Genomic DNA, 17,642 nt, shown 5'->3' with positions numbered 1-17,642 from the left:
AAGTCTCCCATAATAACTACCCTGTTACTTTCGCTCTTATCCAGAATCATCTTCGCCATCCTTTCCTCTACATCCCTAGAACTATTTGGAGGCCTATAGAAAACTCCCAACAGGGTGACTTCTCCTTTCCTGTTTCTAACCTCAGCCCATACTACCTCGGAAGAAGTGTCCCCATCTAGCATCCTCTCCGCCACCGTAATACTGCTCTTGACTAGCAGCGCCACACCTCCCCGTCTTTTGCCTCCTTCTCTGAGCTTACTAAAACACCTAAACCCCGGAACCTGCAACATCCATTCCTGTCCCTGCTCTATCCATGTCTCCGAAATGGCCACAACATCGAAGTCCCAGGTACCAACCCATGCTGCCAGTTCCCCTACCTTATTTCGTATACTCCTGGCATTGAAGTGCTTTTGCAACTATGCAAGGCATTGGCGAGACAGCACCTGGAGTATTGTGCAGAGTTTTGGTCCCCTTATTTGAGGAAAGATGTAGTGCCATTGACATGGGAAATGTTCCACATTTAGGAGGACGTCTCCGTTGATATTTTTAGAGGGAGAGACTGAATCTTGCCCTGGGGCGGGTTGGTAAAGGACTTGAGTCTTCCTGAGGATGAGTATGAGATTGATTCTTTGATATGCTTCCATGAAGGTGTTAAGCCTAGCTTGGAGCTTCTCTTCTGAGAGTGGAGATGGCAATGTCCCAAGAGTGGAGATGGTGATGAAGTCCGCATACTGAAATTCCATGGGCAATGTCAGTGATGTTTCGTTTTTGGATTTCAACCACTTGAGATTGAAATGTTTTTAATGTAGACAGTGTCCACTCCACTGGGAAGCTTGTTCTTGACAAGGTGAAGGATGGTGACTATTAAGATGAAGAAAAGAGTGAGAGCGATGACAATATCACTGCTTGACACCAGTCTTGACCTTGAAGGTTTCTGTCTTATTTCCGTTGGTGAGGACTGTTGCCGACATCTTGACATGGAGGAGTCGGAGGATATTGATGAATTTCTCTGGAACTAGTGGGGTGCCACAGGTTACGGCCCTTGGGCCCCAGTTATTTAAAATCTATATAAACAACTTGGATACAGGAAAGTGGGCCAGTTTATCGTGGATAAGTCTGAGGTCATGCATTTTGGTCGGAAAACGGAAAGACAACTTATTACCTAAATGGAGAGAGACTTTGGTGTGCTCCGATACAGAGGTCCTCATTTCTGAGTCACAGCAAACGAGCATGCAGGTACAGCAGATAAGGAAAGTGAATGGAATATTGGCATTTATAGCTAAAGGAATATAGTATAAAGGTATGGAAGTGCTTTTGCAACTATGCAAGGCATGGGCGAGACAGCGCCTGGCGTATTGTGCAGAGTTTTGGTCCCCTTATTTGAGGAAAGATGTAGTGCCATTGGAGGCAGGTCAGAGGAGGTTCACTATATTGATTCCTGAGATGTGGCGTTTGTCGTATGAGGAGAGATTGAGCAATTTAAGCTTATACTCTATAGAATTTAAAAGAATGAGGGGAGATCAAATTGAGGTACACAAGATGATTAAAGGTATGGATAAAAAAGACGTGGAGCTGATGCTTCCTCTTGTGGGGCATTCTAGAACGAGGGGTCATAGTCTTCGGATAAGAGGTAGCAAATTTAAGACTGAGTTGAGGAGAAACTACTTCTCCCAAAGGCTTGTGAATCTGTGGAATTTGTTACCCTGGAGTGGGGTGGATGCTGGGACAGTGAGTAAATTTAAGGAGTCAGACAAATTTTTAATTGGTAATGGGATGAAGGGTTATGGAGAATGGGCAGGATGGTGGAGTTAAGGCCAGAATGAGATCAACCATGATCGAATGGCGGAGCAGACTCAATGAACCAAATAGCCGAATTCTGATCCTATATCTTATGAACTTATGAATCCCAGAAGTTGGCAGGAATTTCTTCTCTGTCCCAGATTTTCAGGAACAGCTGATGGAGATGACGGCTGATTTCTTCTCCCTCAAGTTTGAAAATCTCTGCTGGAGTCCCGTCCACTCCTGCGGTTTGGTCCATTCTTCATGTGTTTAATGGCAGCTTTGACTTTATCCACGCTTGATCCAAAATCATTTATCATAGAATTTACAATGCAGGAGGCCATTCGGCCCATCGAGTCTGCACCGGCCCTTACAAAAAGCACCATACTCAAGCCACGACTCTACCCTAACCCCGTGATTCCCATTTAACCTTTTTGGATATTAAGGGCAATTTAACGCGGCCAATCCACCTAACCCGCACATCTTTGGACTGTGGGAGGAAACCGGAGCAGAAACGGGGAGAACGTGCAGACTCCGCACAGACAGTGACCCAAGCCAGGAATTGAACCTGGGACCCTGGAGCTGTAAAGCAACTGTGCTAACTAATAATCTTTGATGGGGAGTTGGGAGATTTCTTCAAACACGTCCTCAGCTATGACTGCATCACGGTTTAGTTCTTCGAAGGCTGATGTTTTCTCCGTCTCTCAAGAGCGTTCCTACCTTACTCCGCACCTGCTTGGGATCAGGGTGGTGGGTCCATATTTTGCCTTGGTAGTATTGAAGAAGCCCCAGGTGTCGTGCTCGTCAGTGAGGAGTTGCTGCTCTTTTGCTTTCTCAGTCACCATTGTTTCTTTATTTCCCTAGGTCTTCTTTGTACCTCTGCCTTGGCTGATTGATGAGCTCTCCTCTTTGCCTTGCTGGTTATGTCACTTTGACAGGCGTGGAAGAGCTTTCCTCTTCTTGTCAGTGAGGTGTGGTCATTATTGTCGAACCAGCCCTGGTCTTCTGGCTGATGATTTCTTCACAGCTTGAGATGATGGCTGTCTTCAGCTCTTTTCAGTTTTCCTCCACTCCATTAGAATGAACACTTTGGAGAAAACATGGTTGGAATTTCACTAGCATGCATAGCCAATCAAAGTTGATCATTTTTCTGAGCTGTTTCTTCATCTTTTACTGTTTCTGGTGGAGTTTGATGGACATAGAAGAGCAGAGAAGCAGGTGGTCTGACTAGCAGTCATCTGCACTGGTCATCGCTTCGATGATGAGGGCATCCTTTGGTCTCGGAATTAGACGATGATGAAGTTGATCATGTGCCTGTACTTTAATTATGGGTGTCTCCAGGAAGTGTTGAACGTGTTTTTTTTGACAGAACAGTATGTTAGTATTGATAAGCTGGTGTTCTGCGCATTTGGTAAGCAGGAGAACCCCTTTGGAGTTGCAATTCCCACCTTTCCAATGGTTCCTTTCCAGAGTTTGGAATCATTTCCAACCCTGGCGTTGAATAATCCAAGTAGCATGATTGGATCGGATTGGATTTGTTTTATTGTCACATGTTCCGAGGTACAGTGAAAAGTATTGTTCTGCGTACAGCCCAGACAGATCATTCCATACATGAAAAAAAACATAGCTCATACAAAAAGACAAAATGTAAATACATAGGCACAGGCAATGGGTGAGCAGATGGGAGTGCAGTATTACTCATGTAGCCACTTAAAATGGCCAACTCCCGATTCAAATGGCGAACGGCAAAGGCTGATGGGCAAGTCAGCCAACAGGACAAAAACGAGCAGCTGCAGGTTGACTGTGTATTTACCTCTGGAAAGGCCAGACAAGATTTTTACCAGCAACCATCAGCATAACAAAACACCAGCCATCTGCATACTAATGAGCAATCTCTGGGAACAATGAGCAACATTTAGACACAAAAAGCAAAACCAGACTCTTCGGTGCCAGCAGAAGCCTACACAAAAGGAGGTGAACGACCACCTCAAGACCGCCCATTGATCAGGGAACCGCTCCAGCATTGGAGAAAATCGAACCAAGTGATTGGGACAAAGTCCAATCACTTGGGACCAGGTACAGGGTCCGCCCCGAAAGGCGGGAAGCCCCTGGGGACTATAAGAATTGAACCCCAAGTTCAAGTCGCTCTCTTCCAGCTTTCTTCAACTGCTTCCAGCTCTCTTAACTCTTCAACAGGCGCTCAAAAATGTAAGTCTTACTTCAACGCTCGCTACGAGATAGGCGCTCCTAGCTACCAATCTGTACCGACTTCGAATCCCGCAGGCTCAGAACCCGAACGAAAGGCCATTGGTTTCCTTGACCTGGTGGGCCAGTTCCAAGTTAAGTATTGGCCTGTTAGCTGTAGAAGTAGCTTAGACGTAGAATTTGTACATGAGTAGTGATTACTGTGTATAATAAATGTGCTTTGATATAAATCTTACTAAGCGGTGTATTGGATTATTGATCATTACTCGGACTTGAACCACATGGCGGTATCATAAAGATACCTGGCGACTCAAGAGCAAAGGTGATAAAACAGAGCAATTAAACTAAGGCAAAAGTTAGCAACACGTAGTAGAGAAGGTGTGTGAAGAGATCAGATATTATCTTCCTTAGGAATATTGGAGAGTATGGTGGCCAAGATGGAGTAGAAACCTTCTTTGGACTCATCATTGTCATCAACGGTTGGGGCGCAGGCACTCATGGCCGTTTCCTACTGATTTTTGGCAAGTTGTAGATGGAGAGTCAGAAGACGCTCATTGATGCCGACAGCGAGTTCCAAGAGTCGGTTGACAAGTTTGTTCTTGATGGAGAATCCAATTGCATGCGACCTGGGTTGACCCTTGTTTTTTTCTCAACAGTAGAAGGGGTAACCACCACCATCTTCCCTCAGCTGCCTGTTCTTCACAAATATACTCCCCTCTGTCTCAGAACCGTAGGGTAAATACCAAATAAATTTGCTTTGAATAATTTTTGCCTCTCTATCCCCTCCCATATAAGTGGAATATTGAGTCTCCTACTCCTGGCTTCCCAAGTGAAAAGCTGGAATCATTGATGTGTTAACTATTTTATACTCACCCTCACCATCAGCCCCATTAGCATCCTCTTGGATGCTCACACCTTATGCATGTCTTCATAACACTGGAAGAGGCATTTTACTGCAATGACTCGTAATTATGAACCACCTTCCCATGCTTACCAGTCTTAGCTGCAGTACAACATTATTTACTTCAGTCACTTTCCCTTTTTTATTTTTGACTGTTAATCCTGTCTTTTATTGGCCGAGGTGTCAGCTGTGGCTCAGTGCTGCCATTCTCACCTGTGATTTTGAAAGTTATTGATTCTAGCCCCACTCTCACCTCCAGCCTGACACTCCCATGCAATACTGAGGGAGTGCTGCCATGCCAATGGTGCCATTTTTCAGGTGAGACATTAAACCAAGAACCATCTGCTCACCCGGGTGGATGTAAACAATCTCATTGCAATATTTCAAGGAAGATCACACATGTTTGCTTCAGTGTCCTGGCCAATATTTATCCCTCATTCAATATCACTAGGTGAATGCTTCGCTCATTTTCATTTTGCTGTATGTGGGACCTTGCGAGGTCAAATTGGTGCTTTAATGATACATTGGTACCTCACTGGTTGTAAAAGCAATTTGGGACGTCCTGCAGTCACAAAAGGCCTATATAAAAGAAAGTCTGTCTTTTTTTTCTGATCTTATCTCTTATAGTTTTCACCTCAGTTATTGCCATCTGAGGCCATCACAAGGTTCTCTTTACGAGAAGTGCAAGGTACTGTTATGGGGCTTTCCATCGTTATACTTCTGGTTTCAATACCGTGCAGCCAAAAACAGTGTCCCTCCCCACTTTCTCAAGTGCAATTCGGGATGGACAACAAATGCTTTGTCAACAACCCTAAATTTTAAGTGTTCTATGCTTCTCATATTTTAGCTAATGGCATTTCTCAAATGTTATGGTTTGTCAAGCATCATCTTTTACTCTTTCGTTTCTTGCTTTTGCTGCTAAATATTATCAAATCAAACATTTAGTTCAGTGAAGGTACAAGATTACCTGATATAGTGTGATGGGTTCAATTCTATAAGCCAGCAGGTCAGAGAATTCCTTCGCAATCACAGTTTTGCCACAACCCTACATGATAGGATTGATAGAATTTTTAAAGCAATCATATAAAAGTTAAAATGTATGCCATTAGCAGCTTTACAATGTATAGCTCAATCTGCTTTCATATTACCTTTCCACCAATTAGACATATGTCCTTTACCATGTGCGACTGTATCATCTCTGCCAGGAGCCTATCATGACTGAATGTCCTGATGAAATTCGGTGTCCTCATATGAAATTTTAAAGATCTTGTTCCAATGGGAATCTATAAAATTTATAGATTAAAAATAGATCAGCTTCACCTTCAACAATACTGAAAGACCTCCTTCAATTTTAAATCTTAAGACTTGAAAATTTGTAAGTCATTCCATAACCTTATAACATTGTTCATGCAGCTCTGTGGCCCATTCAGCTATAATTTTGTGTGCGCAAATGTGCGTGTTGGTGCTATTCAACCAGAAATGGGTAGGAGGCTTTATCTCAGCCCAAAGTGTTGGCAAGAGGGCTGTCTAAGCACGGTCACAACCTATAACCATTACCTGCATGGGATGTTGCTTGAAAATGGTACACCGACCTCAGCCATTTCAAAAACCTAACAATATAGTTATAAAGATTACACAGTACTATGTCAAATAAATGTCTTAGTCTCAAGATTACAACAGGGGATACTATCATGCAAATACTCTGCATGTTTAATTGAAACTCTTCTCACTGCTGTTTTTGTTGAGCTGTTACCCCATTGATACCACGGCTAAAAAGGTAGAGATTTTTTTTTCTGGAAACACAAAACATAAAAGTAAGCTAAATTGCAAAGCAGCATTTTCCAACAAAACTATCCCGAGCACTGATACTCAAAATTAATTGGCAGGGGTGACACAATTTCACAACATAAATTCTCAAAGGACAGATGTCAGGTTTTTACTCCTCTGCTCTGATGAAGCTATTGAAGTTGACAAAGCTCAATTCCAACAGCTCACAATTATGTAGACATTATTCAATCTTGTAGACTGCTCAAACCAGAGGCAAAAGTGGAGAAGAAAGCTTCCTGATCTCTCTTTCCTTCCTCTCACCCACAACTTTCTATCCGACAGCAGTTGCAAGGGAGTTACAGAGATCGTGAAGTGAGCTTTTCCTAGTCTGGAGATGTTCCTGAGCAATACATTTGGGATTAACTGGGTTCTCCCAATTGAAACTTTACGATACGTGAAACCTTCTATTTAATGCCATTTCATAATAATCTTTATTGTCACAAGTAGACTTACATTGCAATGAAGTTACTGTGAAAAGCCTCTAGTCACCACATTCCGGAGCCTGTTTGGGGACACAGAGGGAGAATTTAGAATGTCCAAATTACCTAACAGCACATCTTTCAGGATGTAAGCTTGGTTCCATGATATGCCACATTGAGACTGCGAATCTGTTGTGCCTAAATAAAGTGCTGTCACTTAATTCAATTATGTAAAACAGTCCATCCAAAACGAACTAAAAAACATTTATTTTCGAACAAATAATCCAATGAATAAACAAATACCACTTTCAATATGTATATCAGGTTGAATAATTAATCTCTGACGAGTTGATCTCTTGACGTTATACTTGCAGGAAGTCAAAACAATGTGGGGTTGGAGCGCAGGGGATAATTGGACCATACTTTCAGGCATTATGATATACCCCTTTCAAAGTCATAGATGCTTTGAATTTACATTAAGATCTCCCATGGCATTGCTCAACATGCATCACAAAACTTGTTGCTTCATAATAATAAGGCAAGGGCAGCACGGTTGCATAGTGGTTAGCACTGCTGCCTCACAGCGCTGAAGACCCAGGTTCGATCCCAGCCCTGGGTCACTGTCCGTGTGGGAGTTTGCACATTCTCCCCGTGTCTGTGTGAGTTTCACCCCCACAACCCAAAGATCTGCAGGGTAGGTGGATTGACTACGATAAATTGCCCCTTAATTGGAAAAAAAAGAATTGCATACTCTAAATTTAAAAAATCAACCTAACCTGGGTTAGCAGGATTGATTTTGGAAAAGAGAGTGGGTCAACTGGGCCTGTATTCACTGGAGTTTCGAAGAATGAGAGGGGATCTCATTGAAACATATAAAATCTTGACAGGTTGGACAGACTGAATGCAGGGATGGTATTTTCTGTGGCTGAGGGGAGTCTAAAACAAGGGGACACAGTCTCAGGATACGGGATAGGCCATTTAGGAATCAGACGAGAAGAAATTTCTCCACTAAGAGGGTGGTGAACCTGTGGAATTCTCTACCACAGAAGGTTGTAGGGGTCAAATCACGGAATCAATTTAAGAAGGAAAAAAATAGATTTCAAGTGTATAGGGTATGGGGAGAGCATGGTGGTATGGGGTTGAGACAGATATTCAACCATGTTTGGACCATACTTTCAGGCATTATGATATACCCCTTTTAAAGTCATAGATGCTTTGATTTTACATTAAGATCTCCCATGGCATTGCTCACCATGCATCACAAAACTTGCTGCTTCATAATAATAGGGCAAGGGCAGCACGGTGGCATAGTGGTTAGCATTGCCGCCTCACAGCGCTGAAGACCCGCGTTCGATCCAAGATGGAGCAGGCTTGAAAGGCCAAATGAGCTATCCTGCTCCTAGTTTCTAAGTTTCTACTGCACATATTTTTTTGATCTGAAAATCAAACTTAATGAAGTCCTGCAGTTCTTTCAGAATTTCTATTCATTAGAATATTTACAATTTTCGAAATATCAACACCAGGTGATAATTTGCGGCATTCTGCTTCAAGCCATTTTTTGAAAAGTGAATTAGATTACAATAAAGAAAGACACTCACTCTCTGAGCTTGCAAAGTTAATACAGCACAAAACAATATCCGCAATGCGGAATTGGTGGCTTGCACATAATCCATAAAATCATCAACATAAATTTGGAGAATTTGAAATGTATCCTCTATCTTTACTTCACATAAATTTTAAAGAAATTGTGCGGTATCTGTTAGAATATTCTTTAAGTAATAAAATATTGGCACAAGTGAAACAAAAACCTAACAGAAGATCAAGTTGTACAAAAAGGAATTTTTCAGAGGTAATATTTTTAATTCATCTTGTCAATATTTCCAAGAAACACAGCAGATAAACTGATCGCTTTTAATTTACAGCCAGTGCCTGCTCCATATCAGAGGGTTCTTCATTACAGTACATTAAAATGTAATCCAAACAGGAATGGAATATAAACATTAAACTGGAATATCATAGAATTTATAATGCAGCAGGAGGCCATTCGGCCCATCGAGTCTGCACCGGCCCTTACAACGAGCACCCTACTCAAACCCACCTATCTACCCTATCCCCGTAACCCCCACTTAATCTTTTTTTTTTAGACAGGCAATTTAGCATGGTCAATCCACCTAACCCGCACATCTTTGGACTGTGGGAGGAAACCGGAGCACCCGGAGGAAACCCACGCAGACACGGGGAGAACGTGCAGACTCCGCACAGATAGTGACCCAATCGGGAATCAAACCTGGGTCCCTGGAGCTGTGAAGCAATAGTGCGAAACATTATGCTACCGTGCTGCCCTATATATATTCCAGCTTCCATGACTGATGTATTCTAATTGGCTTCAGTAGCTAAAATAATTGCCAATGTTAGAAAAGTACGGAGCAAACTTGAATTTAAATTGCTGGTCACTGATGAGGCATTGTAAATCAAAGGTGCAGTTTGTACCACTGGACTGAAAAGAAAATTCAAATAATATAGTCCACCTTATTTATTCATATCAAAGCATATTTCCCTGAATCAAGATTACTTTATTGCTGCTCAACAAATTATGGCAAATTCCCTGCACTCACAGTAAGATTGCTCTGCTCAAAGGCAGCATGGGCCAGAATCAGTGTTGTAACATGATAGCCTGAAGTGTAAGTGCAACCTCCTACTGGGAGTGCACAATTACTGGATCAACACACACAGCCATCTAACCAAGGAGGATTTAAAGGTTGGCACATAACTGCCTTCGTGCCATCGATCTATTAACAGATCAATTTTACAGATCCACTGCATTCAAATCAGGCAGCAACCGCTGGGAGAGGGCAGCACGGTAGCACAGTGGTCAGCACAGTTGCTTCACAGCTCCAGGGTCCCAGGTTCTATTCCCGGCTTGGGTCACTGTCTGTGCGGAGTCTGCACGTTCTCCCGTGGGTACCTCTGTTTGGGTTTCCTCCGGTTGCTCCGGTTTCCTCCCACAGTGCAAAGATGTGCGGGTTAGGTGGATTGGCCATGCTAAATTGCCCTTAGTGTCCAAAAAGGTCAAGATGGGTTACTGGGTTACGGGGATAAGTTGGAGGTGTGGGCTTGGGTCAGGTGCTCTTTCCAAGGACCAGTGCCGACTCGATGGGCCGAATGGCCTCCTTCTGCACTGTAAATTCTATGATAACAGTTTTTATTAACAAAAAAGATTGTTCCCATACAATCGCTCCTCTGCCTGATTAGAAGCCTGACCTTTATATCAATACACAGACAATTCAAACAGAATACCTCGAGAAGAACTCAAACATATTAATTTGCTGAAGATAGATGTCCGGTTTGTCATTATGACATCTCTGAAGTGTATTCTCTGTTCTATGACCTATCTAGGTTGAAAAAGCAGGATTGTTCAGTCAAGCTAAAATACAATTGCGATGATCAATAATATCGGAACACAGAACAGAATCCAATGCAAAAAATCTCAAGTAATGAAGGTTAATTTGGCAGGCGGATGGGTTACAGTGTAGGTACAGTATGGGGTGATGCACAGCGAAACAGATGAAAAACCAAGTCAGTTTGGAAAGCAGAGCAAAAGGAACATCTTAAGGCACGCGGTAATATGGCAGGGCTGGATAGCATTTATTTTAATGCAAGGAGTCTTACTGGTAAGGCAGATGAATTGAGGGCGTTGATTGGAGTATGATATTATTGCTATCACAAAGAAGTGGTTGAGTGAGGTGCAGGATTGGCAGCTCAATATTCTGGGGTATAGAATCTTCAGGCGTGACTGGGAGGGGTGTGAAAGAGGAGGTGGTGTTGCATTATTGTTCAAGGAGTCAATTACTGCAGTGAGGAAGGATGATATATTAGCAAACTCCTTGAGGCCATTTGTGTGGAACCTAAAAACAAAAAGGGGGCAATCAATCACTTTGCTGGAAGTGTATCAAAGACCCCCAAACATTTGGAGAGAAAGAACAGCAGATACATAGGCAAATGTTAGAGCAGTGTAAAATTAGTAGGGTAATAATAGTAGGGAATTTCACCTTCCTGAATATTAATTTGGGTAAGCAAACTGTGAAAGGCTTATAGGGGCGGAATTCTTCAAATGCATCCAGGAAACCTTTCTGAGCCAGCATTTAGAAAGTCCTGCAGGAAAGGAGGCACTACTGGTCATAATTTCAGGAAATGAAGCCGGCCAGTGAACGGGAGTAAGGTGGGGGGAGGGGCTGCGGCCATCGGAGCCTGGTAGAACAGGTTTTGGTGAGTCTAGCCGGGGTGAAAAGTTGGGGGAAGGAACCGAGGTTGGGGGGAGGAGTTTACAAGAGGAAGTGGAGGGGAGGAGTCTGGGGTTGGGGGGGGGGTCTACAATTCATGGGTGTCATTCATGGTACTCTTTCGGGGATTGGATGGCATTGAATATTAGGGGGGTGGGTTGGAGGGTGGACTGCATATGTCAATGGTGATCATAGGCGATTCCTGATTCCTTTTTCCTTTCTTTTCCCACCTTGGGAGGGTTTGTTTTATTTGATGCTTATATTGTCAGGTGGGCTGTTGTTTGGGGTGGTGGGATAATGGGATTGTTGTTGTTGATAAGGGGATTGACATTGTATTCGTTACCGTTTACTGTTTGTTGGTGGGGTGTAAATTCTGAAGAAAATGTGAAAATGAAGAATAAAAATATTTTTAAAGAAAGGCATATGTGATACTTGCCTTTATTATCTGCAGCAGAGAATATAAGAACAAGGAGGTTACGATGGATCTACATAAAGCATTCGTTAGGCCACAGCTAGAGTACTGTATGCAGCTCTGCTTGTCACACAATAGGAAGGATGTCAGTGCACTAGAGAGAGTGTAGAGGACATTCGCCAGGATGTTGCCTGGGCTGGAGTGCTTCAGCTATGAAGAGAGACTCGTTAAACTGGGGTTGTTTTACTAAGAGAAGAGAAGGCTGAGAGGGGACCTAATTGAGGTGAATAAAATTATGAGCCGCATAGATAGGGTGGACAGGAAGGAACCTTTTCCCTTAGAGGGGTCAATGATCAGGAATCACGGATTTAAGGTAAGGGGCAGGAGATTTAGAAGGGATGCGAGGAAAAACCTTTTCACCCAGAGGGTGGTGGGAACCTGGAACTCTGCCTGAAAGGGTGGTAGAGATGGGAACCCTCAACATTTAAGCAGTATTTAGATGAGTACTTGAAATGCCATAGCATACAAGGCTATGGACCATGTGTTGGAAAATGTGATGAGAATAGATAGGTGCCTGATGGTTGGCACAGACACGATGGGCCAAAGGGCCTCTTTTTGTGCTGTAAATCTCTATGACTCTATGACTGCTGGCTGTAATAAAGTCTTTGACAAGGAACAGGAGCCAGTGAAAGGATGAAAAATTAGGTTTGAAGCTTCAATTATTTTTGAAATATCAATATTCAACACCATATGTATTCAGTTTGTTCTACCATCACTGAAAGAGAATTTATTACCTGAAACTCCATTTCTTTATCACCAATTTGAACAGTGGCTATGGCTTGTGAAGGCTGTCCATCGATTTCTTTTATACCGGTAATTGCCTTTGGGGTCGAGGAACTTGCAGATTCCAGCAACTCAAATGTCTAAAACAAGCAGATTTTCAACTTATTGATTCCAATGGAAATGGTGCATCACAATAGCTTCAACCAATTCACAATTTAAATGGCATTCAACTTTTCAGGGCATTTCTGGGGCTGGTTTAGCACAAGGCTAAATTGCTGGCTTTGAAAGCAGACCAAGGCAGGCCAGCAGCACGGTTCAATCCCCGTACCAGCCTCCCGGAACAGGTGCCGGAATGTGGCGATTAGGGGCTTTTCACAGTAACTTCATTTGAAGCCTACTTGTGACAATAAGCGATTTTCATTTCATTTTTTCATTTCATGTCCCAGGGCAGTAATTATGTTAGGTGCTCAAAATTTGCATCTTGGGGAGATCACACTGAATTTATGCAATATGTAACATAAGTTGTACTTTGCATCTGCTCCCATAGAGACAGTTTACGGATCACTCATTCGACATTCGGGGTTAGGCTGAGCATAGAGGCGCCAGATGAAATTGCAGGATCTTCACACAAGAGGTAAAAGAAAATCAAATCGGAGTTCCACTAGCCGAGTGGCACCACATCAACTAAACAAACCACTGGCAAAGGTTTGGGAGCAGACCACATCGCCAATTCATCATCCTGAAAATGTGAGAAGTGTTATATAAATGCAAGTCTTTCTTATTTCTTCTTCTGGAGTTACTTTCATTCAATGAATATTTGAGTAAGTTGATGAGTTGGCAGTTATTTAGGAATTACCACTGGCAGTTTCCAATATCCACACACAAACTAAGGTGATTCAGAAATCCCACATTCCTATGAAGGATCCACACCAGGAGGGAGCAGGGGATGGAGAATCACAATGTGTTGCAGCCCCATCTTTAATTCGTGTTTTGTTCAAGCACTGCTGTAAGCGTTGAATTTACTCTAACCTTACACTGATTGTGACCTTTTGCATATTCCCTATTTGAATCGCTTCACCATTGGTGGCCGTGCCTTTGGTTACCTAAGCCCCAGGTTCTGGCATTCCCTCACAAAACCTCTCTTTTTCTAAGTCACTCCTTCAAATCTACCTCTTCCACTGAGCTTTTGGTGGCCTGTCCTAATATCTCGATGAATGGTGCCAAATTGGGTTTGTTAATTGTCCTGTGAATTACTTGATGTTTTACTATGTTGAAGTCACAATATAAATGCAAATCATTGTTGCTGAATTAAAGGCATTAGCCTCTCATAATTTGCTTAGGTTACAGGAAGAGCATCCAACAATGCACAGAAGCTGCATTGGGTATCAGTCAGAAAATAAATCTGGTATAATGGTTTCCAACGTGTTTGATTTGGTGTTGTCGATAGCGCCTGCTATTCATGATCATCCTCTAACAAAGGACAACTGAAGCCAGTCAAACAGAAAATAACCGCTATTTCCTCAAACAACAGACCTCCACAGAGGAATGTGGTCCAATGCAACAGCTTATATCTACTTTTGAATCATGTGTCCTCTGGTTCTCAGACTCCCGCTAACAGGAACAATTTCTCTCTACCTAATCTGTCGTGATCTCTCAGGACTTTTAAAAATTCATTCTTGAGATATGGTCATTGCTGGACCGGCCTGTATTTAGTGTCCATCCCTAATTACCCTTGCTGAGTATCCATTTCAAAGGGCAGCGAATGGTCAACCACATGACTGTGGGTCTGGAGTCACACGCAGGCCAGACCAAGTCAGAACAGGTTTCCTGAAGGTCATTAGTGAAGTGAAGAAAAGGGTATTATTTTCTAACTTTCGGGGGTTATTGTGTTATTCTGTGAAGTAGGCTTGTGGCTGTGTGTGTGACTAATCTAATTAAACTGAAGACAGTTGGTCTACAAGGTTGAAAATATCAACTTCTAGGTGTGAAAGACAAGTACTTGTAGTAAATATGGCCATGTTGAAGTAAAAAAGATATGGATAAAAAACTGCATGCGGAGATAAAGAAGGTTTGTTGTGTTCAGTTGTTAAATTTCAAAGGGATGTTTACAACTTGGAAAAGGTCTTGAATAAATAAGGCCAGGTTATTACATTTTATTTGACCTGAAAGTGGCAGGAATAGGGAAAAAAATATTTAAAAATTATTCTGGGAAAGGTAAATTTCAAAGAAGCAGAAGGACAATGGAATCAAGGTGAAAAAGAGGGAACGGTACTTAAGGGCAGATGCTGAGAGCTAACAGGGAGTGGCCACGTAAGACCACTTGGAGTCTGCTCTGTACTGGGAAAGAACTGTAGAGAAAGAATTGTGGAGAAACAAAGTGAGACAGCTTTCCAGCCTACTCAGAAAAGTGTCCGTTTTCCAGAAAGCAGTTTTAAATCAACTACCCAATTAAGCCAGAAAGGTCTTGGGGCTGCAAACAGCAATCTGGTGCTTGAAGTTCGAATTTACACAGCAGAGTGGGAGTTAGAGTGAAGCCCTGTGACATACTTCTTATGCAGTAATAGTGGAGTTGCCTTGTGGTATTATTACTGGATTTTTATAGATTAACTATCCATAAGTGATTGTTGCCTAAAGGGGTGTTTATTTAGAGTCTAACCAAGCAGGACATCTTCTTGGGTTCTGTCAGACTAACTTTAACTGTGTAAATGTAATCTTGTATGTTTAAGTTTTCTTCTATTTTGTTAATCAATCTTTGATTTACTATTTCAAATCACCATAAGTATTCCTGGAGTTCATGACTTGACTTCAATACACATATTGGTTTGTGGCACAAATATAAAAAAAGGTTATGATAATAGTCAGAAAATTTACAGTGCAGACGGAGGCCATTCGGCCCATCGAGTCGACACCTACCCCTGAAAGAACACCCTACCTAAAGTCCACACATCCACCCTATCCCCACAACCCAGCATCCAACTAATTTTTGGACACTACAGGGCAATTAAGCCTGACCAATCCACCTAACCCGTACATCTTTGGACTGTGCGAGGAAACCGGAGCACCCGGAGGAAACCCAAGCAGACACAGGGAGAACGTGCAGACTCCGGCAGACAGTGACCCAAGCCGGGAATCGAACCTGGGTCCCTGGCGCTGTGAAACAACGCTGTGCTACTGTGCCGCCCCGAGAGTTTGCCAAATTCCCTTTTGGGATTTGGTTTGCGCAGCACTGAGCACCTGCCAGATCATTACAGTGAACCAGTTGGGTTTTTATGATAATTAGAAGGTTTCGTGATCATTATTACAGGGCACTTCTGGTGGTGGCCATGGAGCGAGCAGTCGCTCATTTGATAGCTCCCGTTCGAGATGGAATTTCCTGGTCCATTCCCACCCGATTTAGAGAGTGTTTGCTGGTGTGAAGTCATGAGCACTGAGGAATTGAAGTACTCCATCAGTGGGGCCAGTTTATGGCTTACCAGACGGGGAGTGTATCGTGTAAGGGACAGCAGCTTCAGAAAAAGTTTATTGGAGATGCGAAACCGGAAAAGATGGCGGAGGGTACTGGGGTGTTGTGGTGTACCGAAGCTTGTGGACTTTTTGAATGCGAAGTTCCAGCAGCAAAGGCAGGAGGGCTCAGAAGACCTGGCAACAGTGGTGGAGACACTTAGGGCAGCTATCAAGAGAGTGGAGAAAAGGCTGGAAGTGCAGAGTCTGGCTCTCCACAAGGTGGAGGAGCATGAGGACCAGCTGATCTCGCTGAAGTCGGAAATGGTGTGGACAGACACGAGGCTGACGAAGGAGGTGGAGGACCTCGAGAACCATTCCAGGAGTCAGAATCTCCAGATCGTGGGGCTGCCTGAGGGGATCGAAGGAATGCAGGCCACAAAGTATATGGCGAGTATGTTGGAGAAGTGGATGTGGGAGGGGGTCTTTGACCGTCCCCTCAAGGTGGATGGAGCGCACAGGGCGCTGAGGAGGAGACCGAAGGCGGGGGAGCTGCCGAGGGTAATGGTGACTGCATTGTTTTCTTGATAAAGACAAGATATTGAAATGGGCGAAGGAAACAAAAAAGTGCACCTGGCTAGGAACGTGCTTAGGATCTACCAGGACTTGGGTGCGGAGTTGGCCAAGTGGCGAGCCGGTTATAATCAGATCAAGGCTGCCCTCTACAAGAGGTGAAATTTGGCGTGTTGTATCCTGTTCGTCTATGGGTCACGCACCAGAATGAAGAGTTCTATTTTGACATGCCAGAGGAAGCAAGTGAATTTGTGAGAGACCATCGCCTGGGAGGTGTGTGAGGACACTGAACGTTTGAGATGCTAAAATGGGGAAAGTGGGTTTACACGATGGGCAGATTGTTGTATTTAACGAATATGGGTGCGGAGTGGGTGAGTGTGTTTTTTACTGGATTTGGGGAGTTGCAGGTGAAGGGCGGTTGGGAGGAAAAGTGGGTAGACGGAGGACTCAAATGGGGACCACCATGCTAGCTGGTTGGCTAGTTAATGGGAATGAAGTGGGGGTCAATCTATGGAGGGAGTGGGGGAGGGTGGCTGCATTTTCTCGGTATTTGTTTGAGAGGGGGGAGCGAGGGAGGAGGGTTGCTGACATGGATGGTGTGGAGGTGCGCAATTGGTTAAGGGCGGGGGGGGGGCAGTTGATTACATGTAACGTACAAGGTTTAAATGTCCACGTCGAAGGTCACACATTTAAGGAGCTGGAAAGCGGACGTTGTGTTTCTTTAGGAGACGCACCTGAAGCTGGGGGGCCAGACGAGGCTGAGGAAGGGCTGGGTGGGGCAGGTGTTCCACTCAGGATTGGATATGAAGACGAGTGGAGTGGCGATGTTGATTAATAAGAGGGGAACCTTTGAGGTCGGCAGTATTGTAACCGATCCGGAGGGTAGATTCATGATGGTTAGCAGGAAGCCAGAGGGGACCTCTGTGCTGCTCGTGAATGTATATGCCCCAAATTGGGATGATCTGTATTTTTTGAGGCAGGTTTGAGGGAAGATTCCAGACCTGACACGCACCAGCTGATTA

At 43.5% G+C, this 17,642-nt stretch overlaps 1 protein-coding gene and 1 long non-coding RNA gene across 2 annotated transcripts in view; one reads left to right on the top strand and one right to left on the bottom strand.

Moving 5' to 3' along the window:
- vwa8 (von Willebrand factor A domain containing 8) overlaps positions 1 to 17,642 on the bottom strand; it is a 625,928-nt gene that overhangs the window by 438,505 nt on the left and 169,781 nt on the right. Inside the window, exons 10-12 of the mRNA XM_072514383.1 lie at positions 12,618 to 12,746; positions 6,034 to 6,168; positions 5,853 to 5,930 (exon numbers count right to left, since the gene is read on the bottom strand). Coding sequence (XP_072370484.1) covers positions 5,853 to 5,930; positions 6,034 to 6,168; positions 12,618 to 12,746 — 342 coding nt within the window. The remainder of the gene's footprint in view (positions 1 to 5,852; positions 5,931 to 6,033; positions 6,169 to 12,617; positions 12,747 to 17,642) is intronic.
- LOC140428199 (uncharacterized) overlaps positions 1 to 17,642 on the top strand; it is a 124,759-nt gene that overhangs the window by 59,117 nt on the left and 48,000 nt on the right. The window contains exon 2 of the long non-coding RNA XR_011948731.1: positions 13,154 to 13,353. This is a non-coding gene — a long non-coding RNA (uncharacterized lncRNA). The remainder of the gene's footprint in view (positions 1 to 13,153; positions 13,354 to 17,642) is intronic.

Source organism: Scyliorhinus torazame, chromosome 8 (genome assembly GCF_047496885.1).
Source record: "Scyliorhinus torazame isolate Kashiwa2021f chromosome 8, sScyTor2.1, whole genome shotgun sequence".
Classification (NCBI taxonomy): domain Eukaryota; kingdom Metazoa; phylum Chordata; class Chondrichthyes; order Carcharhiniformes; family Scyliorhinidae; genus Scyliorhinus; species Scyliorhinus torazame.
The sequence above is the reverse complement of the archived record's forward strand: the minus strand, read 5'-3'. Positions and strand labels throughout refer to the sequence as shown.